General features: G+C 57.4%; 3 protein-coding genes across 7 annotated transcripts in view; 2 read left to right on the top strand and 1 right to left on the bottom strand.

The window, feature by feature from the left end:
- Positions 1-1,389, top strand: part of PAK4 (p21 (RAC1) activated kinase 4) — a 44,573-nt gene extending 43,184 nt beyond the window's left edge. For all 5 annotated transcript variants that reach the window (XM_037030729.1, XM_037030725.1, XM_037030726.1 and 2 more), the window contains one exon: positions 411-1,389. In XM_037030729.1, the coding sequence (XP_036886624.1) occupies positions 411-566 (156 nt within the window). In that variant the 3' untranslated portion in view covers positions 567-1,389. The remainder of the gene's footprint in view (positions 1-410) is intronic.
- A 13,439-nt stretch (positions 1,390-14,828) lies between these two features.
- Positions 14,829-17,619, top strand: NCCRP1 (NCCRP1, F-box associated domain containing). Its single transcript, XM_037030796.1, has 6 exons — positions 14,829-15,201; positions 15,727-15,789; positions 15,872-15,923; positions 16,222-16,317; positions 16,858-16,996; positions 17,122-17,619. Exons 1-6 carry the CDS (start codon positions 14,886-14,888, stop codon positions 17,260-17,262), a joined length of 807 nt encoding a protein of 268 aa, XP_036886691.1. The 5' UTR covers positions 14,829-14,885; the 3' UTR covers positions 17,263-17,619.
- Positions 17,620-18,492: 873 nt separating this feature from the next.
- SYCN (syncollin) lies at positions 18,493-19,971 on the bottom strand (the record flags this gene model as incomplete). Its single annotated transcript, XM_037030812.1, has 2 exons — positions 18,493-18,658; positions 19,573-19,971. Coding segments are annotated over 2 exons (414 nt in total), but the record flags the coding sequence as incomplete, so codon positions are not given.
- Positions 19,972-19,982: the final 11 nt, after the last annotated feature.

The following is a 19,982-nucleotide window of genomic DNA, read 5'->3' as shown; positions in this document are numbered from 1 at the left end:
TCTCCTGGGCCGGCATTTACTGGGTGCTGCCCCCGCCCCTCCCAGGTCTCGAGTGTCTGTTTAAACGTGGGTCCCCTGTGCCCTCCTCGTCCCACAGAGGTGCTCGGGCTGGCCTGGCTGAAGGCGCACAACACAGCCAGGTCCAGAGAGGGGCCTTCGGGTAGAGGGGTTACCTGGTGACAGGAGGACGCCTCCAGGTTCCGCCCACTGGCAGCTTCTCACCCAACCTCGAAAATAGGGAGGAAATGAGTCCCCAGAGCCGAGCTCTAGACACCTGGCACCTCCTCCCTCCTGGCCTGGGCAGCAGATGTCAGCCCTTGTGACAGAGGAGGAGGCGGGGCCCCCACGGTGGTGAGCAAACAGTGGAGCTGGCGCTCAGATCGGGGGCCCTCCCCCTGCCTCCCCCACAGGTGTCGCCGTCCCTGAAGGGCTTCCTGGACCGCCTGTTGGTGCGGGACCCGGCGCAGCGGGCCACGGCGGCCGAGCTGCTGAAGCACCCGTTCCTGGCGAAAGCGGGCCCGCCCTCCAGCATCGTGCCCCTCATGCGGCAGAACCGCACCAGATGAGGCCTGCCGCCCTGTCCCTGAACCAAAGAGCCCTTTGGGTCACCGCTGCCCTGCCAGAGGCTCGTGGGGGGCTGGCCCCTGTTCCTCCCAGCCTGGGAGACACTTCGTGTGCCACTGCCTTCCTTACGGGGGGGTGTGTGGGACCCTACTACTGAACTCCGGTTTTGATTTTGACTGAAACCGCAGGGACTCATGGGAGCGTGTAAGACTCCCATGGCCCCCCACCCCCACCCTCTGGGGCAGGCCCTCCCTGGGTTTTCCTGTCTCCGGGAAGGACGGGTGGCCCTCCTGTCACTGGAAATCTGCAGTGGGGGCTGCTGGGGGTGGAGAGAACACTACGAGAGAGGTGTGCGTGTGTGTGCGTGTGTGTGTGCGTGTGCACGCATGCACATGGAGCAGAAGGCCCAGCCCCTCTGTCCTCCCGCCATGAGCGGGTGTCTCTGAGACCTTGCCTGACATACAGCCCCTCCCCCACTGAGCCATGGCGGGGGGTGGTCATGAATGTCTGAAGAGTGGCCTTTTCCCTTAGCCCTGCGTCCCCTTTCCGTGGCCGGATGGGGAGACAGGTCAGGGCATCCTTCCCAGCCCTAGCCTCTGCAGAAAATGACTACTGCACCTGGACAGTCTCTTTTCTAGAAGCCTATTTATATTGTCATTTTATAACACTCTGGCCTCTGCTCCCAGCTGGGGACAGAGGGCCCCTGCCCTGCAGGGTGGCGCAGGGGACAGAACCACTACTTGAAGAATCAGGTTCCTGCTCCCTTGGCACAGCCCCGTTCTCCCTTTCCTCAAGTTAGTTTTACAATTAAAACGTTTTCTCGATCTGTGTGTGTGGTGTGTGTGGAGGCCCCTTCCTTCCCAGGCCGCCCGGTGCGGGGGGGTGGGGGGGGCTAGGGTAAGGAGAGGGTAGCCTGGCTGGCTCAAGGGCTCCGGGGCAGGGGTGGGGTTCCAGGTGGAGGAGCTCCCGCTCACGGGGGCAGGACTGACACCCCACACCCTTCCCAGGCCTGGAAAGGGGCAGCCAGCTAGTCCATTGGCTGTAATGACCGATTTACTAAATCTGTGATTCTGTTTTTTTTTAAACAATTTCGTAAAATTTATTTCTAGAGAGAGAGGAAGGGAGAAAGAGAGGGAGAGAAACATCAATGTGTGGTTGCCTTTCACACCCCCCCAGCTGACCTGGCCCACAAGCCCAGGCATGTGCCCTGACCAGGAATTGAGCTGGTGACCCTTTGGTTCATAGGCCGGCACTCAACCTACTGAGCCACCCTAGCCAGGGCCAAATCGGTGATTTCTGACAACTCGTTTTAAAAGGTTGTCTTGAGTGTGTTCAGTGAGTGGGAACTGACCCATGGTGAGCTGATGTCAGTAGTTGGTCAGCGGGCAGATGGGCTTCGGGGCTTGGCTAGGGCGGCCGGGCCTGGGCCTGCCAGCCTCAGAGAGGCCGCTGGGGGCTGAGCCTGGTCCCAGCGAGAGGAGGAGGCGTCCAGCTGGCATTGAGGTGACAGCGCGCTTCCGCACTGTGGGCACTGAGCACTCCCAGCCAGGGCAGGACTGTGTGTGTCCTCCCCAGCAGGCTGAGAGGTGTCAGGAGCAGGTGCAGCTTCCTGGGGACAGCTGGCAGCACAGGAGGGGCCCCTATCCAGAGCCCTCCAGGCCTCACTGGCCCCAGCCGCCTCCGCCTAGTTCGTGGGTGGAAGCGTGTGTTGAGGGCAGAGAGATTCTGGCTTGGTCCACACCTCCCACTGTCCCCCATTGTCCCATGACTGTCCCCACAACCTCCTCTCTGCTGGCCCTGAGCTCCCCCGAGAATTGGCGTGCTGTTTCTGTGACAGCCTGGCCGAGTGCACACGTGGTCCATCACAGATTTGCACATTCCAGCACGGGCAGCAACTACTGTGTGTGAGTGGGGAAAGTGCAAAATTGGCATAAGGAGAGATTGGAAAAAAAGACCAAAATAAACCTCCCCCCACACACACACACATATTTTTTTAAAAAATACTTGGAGCTTGAATGCTTTCACAAACAAGTTCTAGCAGACTTGGAGGGATCAGGTCATTCTCACTGTGCACAAGTTGTTCCAGAAAACAGGAAGTGTTGCTGCCCAACTCACTCAGGAGGCCGGAGCGCCCAAGATCCCCAGACCAGAGGAGGACCCTGCCCAGAAGACCGCCAGGGCCATCGCACACTGCGCTAGCCTTGCTGGCGCCTGGAGGTGCGCGGTCCTGTGGGGAGGCCCGCTCAGAGACCCTGGTGTCTGCCCCCTCGGGTTGCAGTGGGAGAGAGACCTGCGCAGCTCGGCTGTTCCTGTGTGGTCACTTCACCTCCTTTTTAAAGGATGGCTGGGGGCAGCGCCTCCTCCAGGCCCCCTGCCCCTGCTGCTGCTGAGGCTCACGTGGACGTGTCCCCACAGTATCAATCAGAAAGCCCTCTGGGTTCAGATGGCATTTAATGCAGGGAGTCGATGACCAAGGCCCTGGGGGGGCTGGTGGGGCTGCACAGGGCAGGAGTCATTAAAGGCAAGAAGGAACCTCCCTCCACGGTGGGGCTGGAGGGACGAAGGGGTCAGTGCAGGACCAGAGTCTGCTGGTGTCCCTGGTGCACTGAGCAGAACGACTGTCCAGCTTCCCAGCCTCTGTCCTCACTGGAACCCTCCTCTTGCCAGGGCCTTACCGATCCCAGCTGGCTTGCGGCCCCAGTGATGAGGAAGTCCTCAGAAGGGCGGGTGTGGCGAAGCAGCAGGTGTCATCTGCCTCAGCTGGGAGGTGGTGCAGGGTCTCACTTTGTCACAGACGTTGCTGTCCGGAATCCGTGCTCCGCAAGGCGTGAGTGCTGACTTGGCTGCAGCAAAGGCCCAGGAGAGAGGGGGGCCAGGGCTGTGTGCAGGTCAGGTCAGAACAGTCAGACCCGTGGTCCTCACAGTGTGGTCCCAGGACTGCGGCACCCTGGGAACTAGTGGGAATGCACGTTCCTGGGCCGCACCCAGCCCAGGTTAAGTCACACTCTGGGTGGGGCCTGGCGATCTGTATTGTAGCAAGCCCTGGGGATTCCCTGAGCCCAATCAAGTTTGAGAGCCACTGAGACCTACCACTGGCCAAGGAGTGCGGGACTCAGCCCTGCTCAGTCAGCAGGGTCCCAGCCTCCTTCCGTCTCATGCTCCTCCACCCTGGCACTGTGGCCTCTCCCACCTGGTCCAAGGGCACTTGCCACCACCAGAAGGAAAGACTGCTAGGGGGCATTCCTGTTAAAGGACAGGACCCCTGTGGTTGCGCCATGGCTTCATTGGCCAGAGCTTAGTCATGTGACCACACTCAGAGCAGTGGCAGTTGGGAAATGTAGTCTTATTGTGTCTAGCTAAAAATTCTGTTACTACAGAATTGTGCTCATTTCCTCCTGCTGGTAAACTAAAAGTCGATAGAGCAAAATATTTGATGACCTAGAGGCAGGGAAGGACTTAAAGCTTCAAAGGAACAAATTATGAAGAAAAAGAATAATTATGTCAGAAATTGCTCAGGGACGGACATGAACAAATGTGACGGGTTCACAGTGGGAGAAAATATTTCCAAAATCTAACACCAGTAAGATTTTTGTTAACAAGAAAATGCACGGCCCTACAGAAAAACGGGCACGAGGGTGTGCACGGGCGCTCAGACTCGTGAGTAACCGGAGAAACTCGAGTTCCACCACTGAGCTGGCCCTGGGTGGCAGGGGTTGAATTGCCAGGGCTTGCTTACACGCAGACTTTGGCCCGTACTGTTTTCGGTCCCCGGCTGACAGTCCGAGGGTGGGGAGGGCCGGCTGTGTGCATTGACCTGAGTCATTCTGTACGGGGAACTTGAGCCTCCGTGGAGTTTGGTATTTGCCAGGGGTTGGAACCAGTTCCCTCTGGGTACCAAGGAACAGGGTAAGTTTGGGGAAGTCACGGATTTTCAACTGCAGGAATGAGGAGGCTGACACTCCTAAACCCCACTTTGTTCAAGGGTCAGTTGTATTGCACATTAATATTTTCCAGGAATTCAGCTTCTGGATGACTTACCAGAGGAACTCTCCCTCAGGACCGTGTGGGAGGGTACGAGGGTGTTCACTGCCCCAGGATTGATGGGACGGGAGCTGGAGGCGGCCTGGGTGCCTCACCCACCCACCAAGTGGATACACCAGAGGGGCGGGCGCACCGGCAGGATGGGGCAAGTGTGCCTGTGGGGAGTGGGAGCCACGCCAGTGACCGAAAAGTAAAATTAAGAGCTATAACATGGGGCCAGGTCTATACATTACAAATTGTATAGAGCAGTCATTTTGCAAGACTGATACAGAGACCCACTTACATATCAGAATGGCTCCCAGTGCGAGGAGAGAGAGGAGGCTGAAGGGAGTCAGAATGAGCAAACCGGAGCTGGGGCTCTGGAGAGGGAAAGGCCTTGAAGGCCATGCTGGAGGTCTGTTCTGTGAGTAAAGGGCAACTGCCTTCGGTGCAGGTTGCAGCCGAGTCGCAGGTATTTAAGATGAAGATTACCCAGCAGATTCTAACAGGCAGCTCAGACTGAGAACGGGAGAATGTCAGTTTGTCATCGTCAACCTCAAAAGTTATGCCTGCCTCCTGCCAGCACCCCACAAGGTCTTGAGAAGGGCCCGGGGAATCATCTCACACCTTCCTCCATTTCCCAGATGTGGAGACTGAGGTCCACAGAGTGGGGAAGGGCCTGCCCTGGCCGCTGGAGCCTAGGAGAGCCAGGCCCGGAGCTGGGTGGCGGGGCTGCGACAGTGAGCAGGCTAGACGTTCCGGGAGGCTCAAACTCTGATGCGCCCGGGGTGGCAGGGGTGGGGAAGTAGGGGATGCGCTGCTGGAATGCCTTTTTGACGGGCAGTCACTTCTCAGGCCACTGTGGCCTTGTGGGAATTTGGCCCCACAATGCTAAATGTCTGATTTATCTCCAGAAATCATCATTTTCATGGGAAAGTTCTTGAGTCTTAAAGACAGGTAACTCACTCAAAACATTTAACAATATCGTGGGCCAAGGAAAATCAAGGTCATAGTTAACATTCATCAAGACCTTACTGTTTCCCTGGCCAGGTAGTACTTCATTTTGGTTAGAGCGTCGTCTCGATACTCCAAGGTTGTGGGTTTGATCCCAGGTCAGGGCATATACAAAAATCAACCACTGAATCCAGTAAATAAGTGGAGCAAAAAATTGATGCTTCTCTCTCTCTGGCTCTCCCTTTCCCTCCCTCCCTCTCCCCTTCTAACCCTCTCTTTCTGAAAAGCAATAAAAATGTTAAAATAAAAAAGTAAAAAGAAAAAAAATTAAAAGAAAAAAGATGTTACTGTGTGTGTGTGTGTGGGGGGGCATTGCTGAGCTCCTAATTTGACCTCAGTTAACCTGCAGTGAGTTGAAAAGTGCTCCCCCCCACCAAGATCTGTTTCTGCAAACCTGTGACTGTGCCTTTATTTGGAAAAAGGGTCCTTGCAGATGTGATTCAGTTAAGGATCTTAAGATCGTCCCGGTCTATCTGGGTGGGACCTAAATCCAGTGACGAAGTGTCCTTTCCTTGTAAGAGAAAAGCAGGAGATTGGAGACCTGCAGGGGGCGGGGGGAAGCTGAGGCCGAGGCTGGAGCGGAGAGCCAGGAGCCCCATCTCCCCCAGGCTTCAGGGTGAGCGCCGCCCTGCTGACATTTTGATCTCACGCTTTGGCTTCCAGAACTGTGAGAAAACACATTTCTGCTGTTTTAAGCATCCAAGTTTGTGGCACTTCCTTAACACAGCCTCAGGAAATGAGAACAGCCCTCCCGGCAGCCCTGAGGGGGCACCTTCCTCACCCCATTTTACAGCTGGAAGAACTGAGGAGCAGAGGCACAAAGTGCCAACCAGTTCACACAAGGAGAAAGGGGTATAGTCTGAGCTTGAACCGGGCACTTGGCCTGCGAGTCTCTGCACGGGATCACCAGGCCACAGCCTCCCGAGGAACGGCCCCCTCCGCTTCCGCGCCTGAGGGACCACACATCTGAACTGGACAGAAGAGCGTCAACCTGTGTCTTCCTGGGGGGGTCAGTCAACTGGACTAGGGACATGCCCCAGGAAGGGAATTCTGGGAGAGAGAGGGTTGCTCGAGGAGAAAACTCGGGGCTGAGAGGTATCAGGGCTGGGGGATGAATGAGGCAGCAACTAGGGTCCTGGCCTCTGGTTTGGGGGGTGGGGCCAGCTCAGAGCCTTTTCCTGGAAGAACAGAGGCATCAGAAGTTTGGGGCCACTTGGGTTAAACAGAGTTAAACTCCCTTTCTTCTCTCCCTCTCTTCCCTATTCCTTTTTCTCTGGCTTTCTCGGTCTCTGTCTCTTTTTTATTCCATCTTTTAATCTTATCTAGTATTTGAACAGGTAATCCAAGCCCAAGGCACAAAATGTACAAAACTCCAAAGGCAAAATGGCAAAGCTCCCCTCCCTCCTCCCTCCCTCCTCCCTTCCCTGTTCCAGCCCATCCACCCCTCCCCAGAGACAAACTTCTGTGTCTCCTTCCAGAAATGTGCGCGTGTACCAGGCAACACCCACGGGCATTACAGATGCATGTCCTACTTTGCACAACTCTTCACATGGTACACCTCCTTCTGTGCCTTGCTTTTTTCTACCTAATACTGTGTCTTGGTAGTTGGTCCTGGCTGTTGCATAAAAAGCAACCTGTTAATGGCTGGGTACTATGCCATGGAGCATGAATACCGTGATTTACTGAACGTCCCAGTTGATGGCCGTTCAGGAAGCTGGCAGTGGTCCACTGTTCCCATCAGTGCCAAGCAGAGATCTGCATGGACTTTGTATTTGGCACATGGGCACATTCTCCAGTATGCGGATGCTCTGCTTCCTTCCCAGGCTGCTACTGGGCTCCCACCTGCTCCCTGCCCCAGGCCATGCTTCCTGGGTACCTCTGGCCTCTGGATCCCTCCCTGGCTCTGGTCAACCTCATCCCATTGTCTGTATGTCTCCCTGTCTCTATGCTTCAGCCTTTCTAGATCTCTACCTCTCCTTCTCTCTGTCTATCTTTGTCTCTCTTTTGGTCTCTTTGACTTCCTCCCTTCCGCCCTCCTCCTCCTCTCCCTCTGCCCCTTCTCTTCTCCTTCCTTTTGCCCCACTCATTCCTGCCTCTCTGTTGCCCCCTGCAGGCTGAAGCTGGCTACTGCACTCCCACTCCCCACCCCTGTGGTTTATACTGTGGGAGATGACACTCAGCCCAGCTGGTCTTTCTCCCACCTTTAGGCCCCTCCTTACCTGGCTGGGCTTCCCCATCTCTCCCAGTCCTGGCATCTCTAAGCCCCGATGCCTGCCCTCCAGGACCCCTCCTCCCCCCACTTTTTCTCTATCAGTGGGATTAGGCTTTGGGATGCACTGACACTCTTGGGCGTGATACTGGCTTTGTAATGAGAACGATGAGATCAGGACTCGGGTACCTTGGATGTGGTTTCCTGCCTGGGGCCAGGCCTTTTTGCCCTCCCTGTCAGAAAGGAGAGCAATCAGTCCCTGTCAGCCCTGAGCTGGGAGCAAATAATAAACAAATCTGCCCAAGGCCCTTCCCTGGGGAGGCTGACATTCTCGCAGGGTGACACAGTTCATGACCAAGTGAACATAGTCACATACTCATAGATATTTACACATCACACTACGTTCAAGAAAGACAGAACGGGATGTGGCAACAGGGAATAGCAAGGGAAGGCCCAGATTGCTGTTGATGTACCAACAGGGAACAATCACCAGGATATATTGTTAGGTAGAAAAAAAAGCCAGACGGGTGTGTGTGTTATGACGAGGTGATGTTTGAATGGAGACGAAAGCAACCAGGGGAGTGAGGAGTGTAAAGCCTTGTGGGCGGATGGGGCAGCGTGTGCAAAGGCCCTGAGGGTGAAGGAATTTGTAGGTCAAGGGCCAGCAGAACTCTGGGACACCATGAGTGCCGTGGAGAGAAGATGGGGAACCCTTTGCCTAAGGACATGCTAGGTCAGGGTGGGAATTGCTGCTCAGGAGGCCTTATGCTCTTAACCGCAAGGACAGTGGGTCTTAGTGAGGGACCCCAGGCCAGCAGCATCGGCGTAGCCTCCCGGCCTGACCCCAGAACTACCAAATCAGAAACTGGGGGTGGGAGGAGGAGCATAGAGCCCAGCAGTCTGCGTTTATCAAGGCTTTCAGACGATTCTGACTTGCATTCAAATTTGAGGACCACTGAGCCAGGCTCTCCGGTCTCCCACACTTTACTTGTGCCCTCTGAGGGATCGCTGTCCGCTGTGGGTTGAATGGTGCTCCCCCAAAAGACATGTCCACATCCTAATCCCCAGAACCTTTGAATAGCACCTCACATGGAAAAGGGGTCTCTGTAGGTATAATGAGTTGGGGACCTTGAGGTGACGAGGTCATCCTGGATCACCTGGGTGGGCCCTAAGTTCAATGACACGTGTCCTTACAAGAGTGAGACAGAGGGAAATTTGAGAGCAAACAGGAGGCAGTGTGACCACAGAAGCCGAGACTGGAGGGATGTGGCCACAAGCCAAGGGATGGTCGCAGGTGCCAGAAACTGGGGATGGAGAGGAAGACTCTTCCCTAGAGCCTTCGGAGGGCGTGCATCCCCTGCTGTCAGACGTTTGGCCTCCAGGCTGTGAGAGAATAAACGCCAGCACTACTTCTCCCCTGCCACCCGAGAGGGAGCCTACGAGCTTCCCCGGCACAGAGCCAGGTGGGAGCTCCGATTCTTCTCATGAGCGGAATTTGGAGCTGCTGGGATGTAGAGAGAGGGGCAGGGAAGTGTTGAGGTGGATTCGGACCGACCCAATGACTGAGAAAGGGGACTGCAAACTGGAGTCTGAGCTGAGGCTGCTGAGGAGCCCTGGCCAAACAGCTGGGAGGAAGCAACGCTCTGAAAAGGCAGGTTCTAGCACAAAGAGCTTGGACCCTCCCGGCTGACGCAGACTCTGGGGCCAGATTGTCGGGGCTCAGATCCCAGCCCTGTCACTTCCTGGCTGTGTGACCTTGAGCAAGTCACTCCACTTCTCTGTGCCTTGGTTTCCTCATCTGTAAAGTGAGTTTAATAATAATGCCTCCCTAAGAAGGTACATTTGGTCCACACCCACAGAGCGTGTAAAACAGTGTCAAGCACACACTAAGCATTTCGTGATCGCTGTTACGGGCACAACGTGTTTCATTGCACTTTGCTGTTAGGTGCTTTACAGATGTTGTGGTTTTTTTTTTTTTATAAATTGAAGGCAAGACCCTCCACTGGTGAAAAAAAAATCGAGGCTCAGTGTATTGTGATGCTCGCTTTGTTGCGGTGGTTTGAAATGGAACCTGCAGGCGCCCTGAGGTATGCCTGTGTTGATTTCATTCCCCCTTCCGCTCCTTGGCTGTCCACGTGGGGGTGGCTCCAGATCCCTGTCTCACCCCCGACCCACCCACCCCCTGGCATCGGCCCTTTGGATGTCTGCCCCTCCCCACTGGTCCTGGCCTCTGCCTCCCCTCCGGGCAAATGGTGCCCCTTCCAACCCTCAAGTCTTTTCACTCCGTCTTCAGAATAAGTCTTGAGTCTGTCCTCTGCCAGCCGCTCCATGGTCCCACCCTGGTCCTGTCCACCCCTCATCTGCCTCCTTCCTGTATCCCTGCATCCTTCTTGCCCTCACTCAGCCAGAGATCAGTTGTATTTCCTCAGTCCCCAACTGAAACCTTCGCCATAGTTCACTTGGAAATGATTACCCTTAGAAAAGCCCCACAGAGGTGCTCCCGTCCTCTCTCCCTGGCATCAGCTCCCTTCCTTCCCTCCTCTCCAGACGCATTGGCCTCCCTGCTGTACGCCTAACACACCAAGCTTGGTCCTGCCTCAGGGCCTTTGCACTTGTTGTTCCCTCTGCCTGGACATGCCCCTCCCCTAGCCCTTTGCACAACTAGCTCCTTTTGGCCTTTTTCAGGTCTCTGTTCAAATGTCATCTCCCCCGAGAAGCCCTCCATGACCACCTGTTAAAAGAGGCTTCCCACCAGTTCCTCCTCTCTGTCCCACAGCCTGTTCTTTACCTTAGGCGCACTTAGTCCTGTTTGTAAATGAAATAGTTAATTGTTGACTTGAGGCCATCCCTCCTGCCTTGATGCTTAACAAGTATTGGTTGGAAGAATAAGAGGTAGGAAGGGTAATAAGAAGCTCAGGATTCGTGTTTCCTTTATCAAAATTATTGTATATTCTTAGAAGAAATAATACAGGCGCGAATGGTACAAAGTCCAAAAGGCGCAGAGCACACGGACTGAAAAGTCTCTCTCCCGTGTGTGCGTCCAAGGCCACCATCCCACCTCTGCCCCGAGGCTCCTCCCTTGGGGCTCTTCCAGAGAAGCCTGCCAAGTAACTTATTCGTTTTCTCTTTATACAAGTGGTAGCAGGTAAGGCCCGCTGTTCTGTATCTAGCTTTTATTCACTTAAGAGACTTGTAGATATTTTCTTTTCAGCATGTAGACAGTAGCTGAAGTCTTTTTTTTTTTAAACTCCCACTGAATTTTTTTAAAGATTTTATTTATTTATTTATCTTTAGAGGGGAAGGAGAGAGGGAGAGAAACGTCAATGTATGGTTGCCTTTTGTGCATCCCCTGCTGGGAGTTGGCCTGCAGGGAATTGGACTACAACCCAGGCATGTGCCCTGACTGGGAATCGAACCTCGATCCTCTGGTTCGCAGGCCCGCGCTCAATCCACTGAGCTACACCAGCCAGGGCCCCAGTAGCTGAAGTCTTTTAGTTTTGTTTCTCACTGAGGTATAACTCACATACCATAAAAAGCGCCCGTGCTAAATGGATAGCCTGAGGAGTCTCGGCAAGTGTCTACACCCGTGGACCAGCCGCCCCAACCCAGGCAGGAGCTCCCACTGCCCCGGGAAGGCCGCGGTCGGGCGTCTCTGTAGCCGCCCCCCAGCCCAGGCTGCCCTCCACCTGCTCTCTCTGCTCCAGGCGAATCGGCTGCCTTTTCCAGAATTTGACAGAAATGGAATCACACAGCCCACGCTCCTTGTTTGCCTGGCTCTTGTCACGCGGCATGACGGTTTTCGTTGTACCGATGGCTCTGCCTCTCTCCTCACGCAGGGCGCTCCGTGGCATGGGTGGGGGCCGGCTGCCTTACCCGTTCACCTGCTGATGGACACGCGTGTTGTTCTGACTTGGACCCACCCTTGACCCTTGAACAGTGTGGAGCGAGGGGTGCTCCTGCCCCCACACAGTCAAAAATCCACATGCAACCTTCGACTCCCCCAAAACTGAACCGCTCAGAGCCTACGGTTGACTGGAAGCTTTACTAACAACACAAACATTTGACTAACACGTGCTGTGTAAGGCATACGTGTTGTATACTGCAGTATCACAGTCAAGTAAGCTAGAGAAAAGACGATGTCACTGTGAAAATCTTAAGGAAGAGAAAATACACTTCCAGGACTGATTGACGAAAACCTGCTTATAAGTGACCCCTGCAGTTCAAACCTGCGTTGTTCAAGGGTCGGCTGTATCTTGAAAAAGCGTTGCGTGGGGGGGTCCCTGTGGGGACACATCCTTTCGTTTCTGGGGGCTAAACCCGGAGGAGTGGGGCCGCCCGGTTGTCGGGCGGATGGTCAGTTTTATAAGACATTGTCAAGTTGCTTCCCAGAGCGGCTGCAACACCACCTGTGTTTTCACCACCCACCACACGTGGAGGGGATGGGGGCCAGCGGGGGAGGCGCCAGGCTGGCCAACCGGACCTCGGCCTCTTTGGAAAAGGGCCCTTTGAGACCCAATGCTGAGAGCCACTGGGCTCTGCAGGGCCCCTGGCTGCTCTCCTGGACCCCCCAGATTTAGGTAAAAATGTTTCTCACAGAAACGTGGGAGTGCCATGATTCTTAACTTTTAGATTGTGGGGGACAGAGGGACTGAATCCGACTCCTGGGAAGAGGGCTGGGAAGTGCACGTTTTAAATAAGCTCCCTGGGTGAACGTCATGTGCCTTAATGTTTGGGAACCTCTGAGCACGAGGATGTGGAAGAGAAGGCAGGGCATGCCAGGCGGGACGACTTCGACTTCCCAGGAGAGGACAGGCCACAGAGGCAGGGACCAGGAATCCAGATCCTCGAATGCCAGCCAGAGATCTGGCAGTTGCTGAGGACACGGGGGGAGCCACGGTGGGTTGAAGTGGGGGAGTGAGCGGTTGGGTGGGGCTTTCGTGGGACTCCCCTGGCTGCCCCTGTGTGGGTGTGTAACCACTCTCAGGGAGGGGATGAGGCGGACGCCGAGGCAGGCAGGGGGCCGGTGGAGGAGGGATGTTGGTTTCCACTCTGCAGACCCTCCCCTGCGGCTCTTTTCAGGTGTCTGGCTCCTGGCCACGCCCTGCTCTGGATTCCGACCAGGGCAGCTCTGACTCCACTCACCACCCTCCCGTTCTGGCTCTGCCCCTCCCTCCTCCTCCCTCCTCCCTCCTCCTCCTCCAGCGAAGACAGGTGGGCAGGCTGCCAGATGCCGCTGTGGGTTTGGGTGCTTCTGGTGGCCCTGAGCGTCTCTAGTTGTTCAGGTTGTCACGGCTCATTGAGTGTTGGTCCAGGACTCTTGTGGCACTTCCAGGCGTGGTGGGGTTGGGCTCTGGTGTGCATTAGCTGGTCTGCCCCTCCCATGGGTCCTCCCTGCCCTCCGGGACCCTGGCTAGTCCCCAACTTTCCCAGGACAGGTCACGTCACCTCTCCACCTCTGATCTGTGAATGGAGGTACTACTAACAGTTTCTGCCTCCTGGGTTGTCCAGAGGTTCAGTGAGTTCAAGACAGACAATAAATACGACCATTAGCTCCTGTCTGCTTCCGTGTGAGCCCGTCTTTCTCCCCGGGAGCCGTTTGAATCTGTGTCCCTGTGTATCTCATCTGAGGCTCTGTGAAGCCAACTTGACAACTCAACACAAACCGGCTGAGCAACCTTGCGTGAGTCACTAGACCTCACCACTGTGCCTCAGTTTCCTCATCTGCATAAGGGGCTTATCAATGGACTCTTTTTCCCAGGGAGGGTGTGGAGACCGAATTCAGTACCTCACCTAAAGGGTTTAAAGCAATGCCTGAGACACAGCTGGCCCTCAGCTGCACAAGCACCCGTCCCAAGGTGAGCTCAAGTCCCAGTGTCTGCAGCACGTGTCTCTCCTCAGTGCTGGGGCCGGAAGCACCCGTGGAAGCATGTGGTTAATGGGGCAACAAGGGACCGAGCCAGTGAGGGTGACCTCTGTTTCCCCAACTGTGGAGTGGGGATGACAACAGCGCCCCACTGAGGGTTGGTGCACAGGTGAGGTGGGAGCTGAAAGGCATCCTTGGCACACACACACACACACACACACACACACAGGGCTGCTGTTGCCTTTCCTTATAATAGTAGCGTCCCCCTCCGGTGGTCTTAGATGATGAAGTGAACTTGTAAGCGCTTAGACCAGGGCCTAGCAAGCAGCAAGCACTCGCTGACACGAGTCATCTGTGTGCACCTCGGCCTGCGCTTACCTGCGGTGGGATGTGGCCTGGGCAGGATGTGGCCCTGGGCATCTGGCCCTACAGGTTTCTCTGTCACCCCACTTCCTCCTCACCTCAACCTCCTGCCCCCACCATTGCCCCATTCCTCACCCCAAACTTCCTGTGAACTCTGGGGGAGGAGCCCCAGGAAGGGGTGCAGGCACCCTGGAAACCCAGGTGGGGTTGCCGCTCCCCTCTCTGCCACCCAGTGTCTCCCCGGGGGGGGGGAACCCATTTGGGGGGCTCCCCATCTCTGACTCCAGGTCTCTTTCTGCCCTCCCCCCCCCTTCGTTTCCGGAATAGGAAATGTTGGGGTCCCCAAGGGTGTGTTCCAGGTGAGGACAGAAGAGAGGGCAGCAGAAGCAGGATTTCCCCCTCCATCCCTGCCCTTTTCTGAGAAGGGGGCAGAAAGAAGGGGTCGTCACTAATTAACCTCCTGCCACCCCGGAGCTTAATGAGGCCGATAGGTCTCCTCAGAGTGCAAGGAGCTCTGGCCTTCGCCCATTTGCCCAACCCCAATCCCGGGGCCAGTTCGGGTCTGCGGCTGGCCCCCGGAGATTGGAACAGGAGATTTGGGAAACTGAGGAGGGCCTGGGATCTGGCCCACTGCCTTCTGAGACGAGGAGGGGCGGGAAGCCTGGATACCGGGTTTGAGGGAGAAGGGGCCGGGGGCCCGGACTCCTGGGGCCGAGGGAGGAGGGGCTGGGAGCCAAGATCCTTCCCCCAACACACCCCTCTCTTAAATGCCACTCGGAGAGCCCCACCCCCTCCTGCCCCAGTTAACCCCAGCCCCGAGGAGGAGTGGGGACAGTCTCCCAGACTCGACCGATGGAGGAGGAGCAGGACAGACGCGAGCTCCGTGGCGGGATGGAGGCCGAGGAGCCCGCGAGACCCCAGGAGCCGCCGTCGCCGCCCTCGCCGCCGTCGCCGCCTCCACCGCGGACGCTGCTGTCGCCCGTGGCCCCGGGGAGCCCCGGGCTGTCCCCAGCCGAGCAGCCGTCCGAGGCCTACGCGCGGCAGCTGCTGCTGGAGGAGTGGGGGCCGCCGGGCAGGAACCTGGAGCTGCCCCCGGGCCTCACCTGGAAGCTGCTCTTCCTGCGGCGGCCGCTCTACCGCAACCTGCTGCGCTCGCCCAACCCCGAAGGTGCGCCCCGGGCGCGGGCCGGGCGGAGCTGGGAGAGACGGCGGCCACCCGCTGTAGCTCCTTCCCCCGGAGTGGCTTACCCAGTCTGTCTCTTCTTTATGTCCGTTTCCTTGTCCTTCAGTTTCTGTTGCTGTTCTTGTCATCTGTGCCTCTCTCTGTCACCTTGAGGCTGTCTGTCCACCTTGCCTCTGTCTCTCCCTCCGAGTCTCTCTGTCAGCCCCAATCACTCCTTCCCTCCCGCCCCCTCCCTCTTTCCCTCCCTCTGCCTATATTCCACGTCTGTTTTTCTTGGTGCCTCTCTGGCCCTCTGTCTGTCTCACCAGAATGCACATCGCCCCTCTCCCCCAGGAGGTTCTCGGGGCTCTCCCTGAGCCCTGACTCACTCTCATCCCTGCCCACTGGTCTGGCCTGGCGGGTGGGGCACAGCCTTCTGACCTGCCGGGGCAGCCCTGGGGGCAGGGGGGCCCTGGAGGAAGGTGGAGAGGGCCAGCCTCAGTAAGCCTGAGGCTCTCCTACTCATTCCAGGCATCAACATTTATGAGCCAGCACCCCCTACTGGCCCCACACAGCAGCCCCTGGAGACTCTGGGTGAGTGCTCCCTGGCTGGGCCCCAGGGGAGGGCCTGCGGGGGACCAGGCACCTTCTCACCCTTTGCTCCTCCGCCTGGCAGGCAACTTCCAGGGGTGGCACATCAGCACTGAGAAGCTGCAGCACAACTGCAGGTGAGTGGCCGGGACCCGGTGGCCTGCGCTTTACCCCCTCCTCCAGCCTTCCTTGCTGTGGGGCCTCTGTCGGGTCCTGTCCCCTGCTGAGACTCGGTTTCTGCATCTCTAACACGGAGTCCAGAGCGCATCCCCCTCTGAGGACATGGTGCACACTGAGACCGTCAGGTGCTGAGTAGACACTCAGCGCCTATACGTGAGCAGCCCCAGGGCTTCCAGCTCCCTGGGGTCAGGCCCAGCTGGGCCGGAGAATGCCAGCTGGTCCCAGAGCCCGCCCCCCCTGCGCCCTCTCTCACAGCTGGACGGTGAAACAGCAGTGTGTGGACCTCCTGGCAGAAGGCTTGTGGGAGGAGCTGCTTGATGACGAGCAGCCGAACATCACGGTCATGGACTGGTGCGTGCCTCTGCCCGCCAGGTTGCACTCAGGGGCTCCCCAAAGTGCAAGCCTTTCCCCCACCCTCTTTGGCCTGAGCTTCCCACCAGGACCCTCCTGCCCCTGCAGGATCCAGTGCTGCCCAAGGCCCCTTCTGTTTGACACGTTTGGGTTTTGAAATGTGCCAGGTCCCAGGCTGTTGGTTCCTCCACAGGTCTCGTCTGTCTCAGGACAAACTCCTCCTTACCCTCCGTACCCTTTAGGAGTCAGGTTAACACAGCGCCCCCAGGAAGCCTCCCCCGGCCAGGCCCCACCCTGTCCTGGCCACTCTTGCCTGTCCCTGCCTGGTGACAGGTCTGGCCTGCCGCCCCCACTGAACTGTGGGGATCTCACGAGGGTAGGGCGTGGGGCTGTCTTGGTCACTGCTGTGTTGCCAGTACCACCCAGCCTGGGCACCCAGAGTGGGTGTCAGTGAATGTCTTAAACGGGGGTTGGGGCCAGAGGCTGGGGTTGGGATGTCAGGGCTGCGGTGGCAGCTGAAGGCCTGGACCCCACCCCCAGGTTTGAGGACAGCCGGCTGGACATGATTGTCTATGAGCTGCACGTCTGGCTGCTGGCCGCGGACCGCCACACCATCATCGCCCAGCACCACGTGGCCCCCCGGACCTCTGGGAAAGGCCGCCCCAGCTGCTGGGTCCAGGTGAGACTCCCTACCCAGCTGCCACCCAGACTGGTCCCAAGACCTCACAGAGGGAGCGGGGAGGGGAGCCGGGTCCGTGGGTCCTGAGTGAGGACTTCTTTCTGACCCCTGTGCTGCTGCCACAGGTGTCCCACGTGTTCCGCCAGTATGGCCCTGGCGTGCGCTTTGTCCACTTCCTGCACAAGGTGAAGAACCGGCTGGAGCCTGGTGGGCTGCGGCGGACGAGGGTGACTGACTCCTCCGTGTCCGTGCAGTTCAGGGAGTGACGGGCTGGCTCTGGGCCTGCTCGGATCCCTTCCTCCTCTCATCCATCCACCCCTGAAACCTCCCTGACCCTTAGCACCTCCCTGACGCTCAGGATCACCCTACTCCCTTAACGCCTTCGGGACTCTGGACTCCGGAGCTTCTCCCTGATCGAGTACTGCCTCCTGGATCCTGCTGGGTCCTTGGCTTCTCATTCCATATCTTCACACATCCCCGAACGTCTGACTTTATAGCATTTCCCCTGCACTCTCTGGACTCCATGAGGGCAGGGCCTCTTCTCCCTGAGTCAGCCCCTGACAGATAGGAGGTGCTCAGTAAGTGCTTGTTGACTAAATGAATAAATACATGTGGCCAAGGGTGCCGAGTGTGTCCACAATCTTTGCTCCTTACATCTGCGCTGACTTCCTGCCCCTTCCCACACCCTTGGATCCGTGACCCTCCAGCACCTCCCAGCCCCTCCCCCTTCCGAACCTCCCTTGACCTCTGGTCTTGCCACACAGCCCCAATTTATGGTCTCTTAGCATCTCCGCCACCTCTTTCCCTGGATTTCTTATCTCTCAGAATCTTCCCAAATTTTCCTTCTGCTTCCGAACCCAAGTTATCATCCCCCCAGAGCTGTCCCCATACCTTTCCTTCCCCCAAGACTTCATGTCTTTCCTTCAGCTTCTTTTAAAGGCCCCCAGACCCAGGTACTCGTCAAGGGCCCTTAACCCTGGGGGAGGGCGTAGGAATAGGTTGCAAATTCAAACTTGCAGAAATATGGAGATTTGAACTAAACTGTCTTCCATGTGTTACGAAGAGGAGGGTCGAGAATATCTAACGACCCACGCGTCCCGGGCTCTGGCCAGACCCAACAGCAGACCCGGGCCCCAGACTCTGGCAGATCCTTGAAGGCCGCCCGCTGTCTCCCGTGTGAATCCTGAGTCCGGAGGTCCAAACAGGCCAGACAGCGGGGGGACACTCAGGGAAGGGTTGTCTCCCAAATAGTGTGGGAAGCACAGCAGCGTTTAACTCTCGGCCAGAGGCACCACTGCATGCATACATGTGTCCTGTGGCTGCATCTGTGTACATGCCTAAATCCGTGTCAGGGTCTCTGGGTGTGTCCCCCTCCATAACACCATCACAGGTATGGGCTGCTCCCAGCATGACCACCCTGCTGTCTCCCATCCCACCCCTGTCTGTGTGGGCTTGGGTCCCAAACACAAGCAGACGGCTGACAGGGACAACTTCCTAAGGGCTGTATTGCAGGGAAGGCAGGGTCGGGGAGCAGGCAGGAGGAAGCTCTCTCCATTTGAGGCTGGGACCTTCAACAGGCCCCAGGAATAAGGCCAGGTGAAGGGCTCAGCACCCTGTGGGGGCTGGGGATGAGGAACTCCTCAGGCATCAGGAACACCTGCAACAGAATGAAAAAAAAAAAACCCCACAAAAACTATCACGAGGGAGTTCCAGGGGCTCCAAGATGCAGGGTGTGGCAGGTTCTAAAAGCCTGAGATGAGGTGGGTGGCTGGGGCTGGGCTCCAACCTCAAGAGCTAGGTGTGTCCTGGCCTGGGAGCTCCTGGAGCTCTTGGGGTAGTGGGGCAGGTGGGGTGTTTCTGAGGGTGCTATGGCTAGATCTGGCGTCCCAGAGTCTGTGAGTTTGGACACATGACTGCAGGGTGGGCTGGGGCAGGGGACTCTCCAAATTGGGTCTTTGGCTCCAGAACCTTACCAGAGGTTCTGGCACTGGGTGCTGGGGTCAAAGGTGTCCCAGAAGCCCTAGGCAGGTGGGGAGCATAAGGGCTAGGTACCATGTTCCTGGTATTGGGTCTGGGGTCTTGAGGTCTGGGTCAGATTTAGAGTCTGGGAGACCCTGGGAAGCTCTGGGGCCTGATGATTTGGGGAGGGGGCGCTGGCTTTGGTTCTGGGGCCTCCAAGGTGAGGGTGTTGATGGCTCCCCATTCCCAAGCTAAGTTTGGCAACTGCAGACCTTCCCTGGAGAGTGCAGGTGTGGTGGGTAGGCATCTGGGGGGTTCAGGGAGGTTGGAGGGGGTTGCTCCTTGAATGCAGGGCATGTTGGGTGAGCTTCTGAGTCTTCTCAGAACAGGGTCTGAGAGATCCAAGAGGTGTGTGCTTCACTGAGCATGTGCCAGTGAGAAGGGAGACCTCCAGACTGGGTCCAGAGACGCCCAATTTGGGACAGGGGCTCAGGGGTCTGGAAAAGCCAGTTGGCCAGGTGGTGGGGCTGGGCCTGGGCCTGGGTCTGGGTCTGGGTGCAGGGTTCAGCGCTCTGGACGCCCAAGTGCGCACCAGGGCAGGGCCGGGCCGCACTGCAGTAGATGGAGGAGATGGCGTTGGACCAGTGGCGGAAGAGGCCCCGGCGGTACTCCTCCAGGCGCGGGTAGGCGTCGGCGGAGAACTTGCGAGACTTGCCGTCCTTGCCACGGCGGGACCACACGGTGAGCTCGCAGCGCGGGGCCACCACGAGCGAGGAGATGACGTTCCTCCAGTCAGAAGGCAGGAAGGGGAGGTCGGTGCCCGGCTTTACGGCCAGCTCGGCGCCTGCGCAGCAGTTCTCGTAGTAAGGGTCGCTCTTGTCATAAAGCTGGGCGCACGTCTTCGTCCCGTCGCGGTTCTTGAGGTCGGCAGGCGCGGGGCAGGCACCTCGGACACGGGGGAGGGCCACCAGGGCGAGGCCCAGCAGCAGTGGGCACAGTGGGGACTTGGTGACACTGTGGGGCGTGT

This window comes from Sturnira hondurensis, unplaced genomic scaffold (genome assembly GCF_014824575.4).
Source record: "Sturnira hondurensis isolate 20B ecotype Veracruz unplaced genomic scaffold, ASM1482457v3 Scaffold0020884, whole genome shotgun sequence".
Lineage (NCBI taxonomy): Eukaryota > Metazoa > Chordata > Mammalia > Chiroptera > Phyllostomidae > Sturnira > Sturnira hondurensis.
This window is presented reverse-complemented; position numbering and strand designations above follow the sequence as displayed.

What these genes read in the sequence shown, in the direction of transcription:
- NCCRP1 (XM_037030796.1), top strand. Translation starts at nt 14,886, where the DNA reads ATGGAGGAGGAGCAGGACAGACGCGAGCTCCGTGGCGGGATGGAGGCC. An exon ending in GCGCTCGCCCAACCCCGAAG is followed by an intron (nt 15,202 to 15,726) that starts GTGCGCCCCGGG and finishes TACTCATTCCAG; the next exon opens with GCATCAACATTTATGAGCCA. An exon ending in AACATCACGGTCATGGACTG is followed by an intron (nt 16,318 to 16,857) that starts GTGCGTGCCTCT and finishes CCCCACCCCCAG; the next exon opens with GTTTGAGGACAGCCGGCTGG.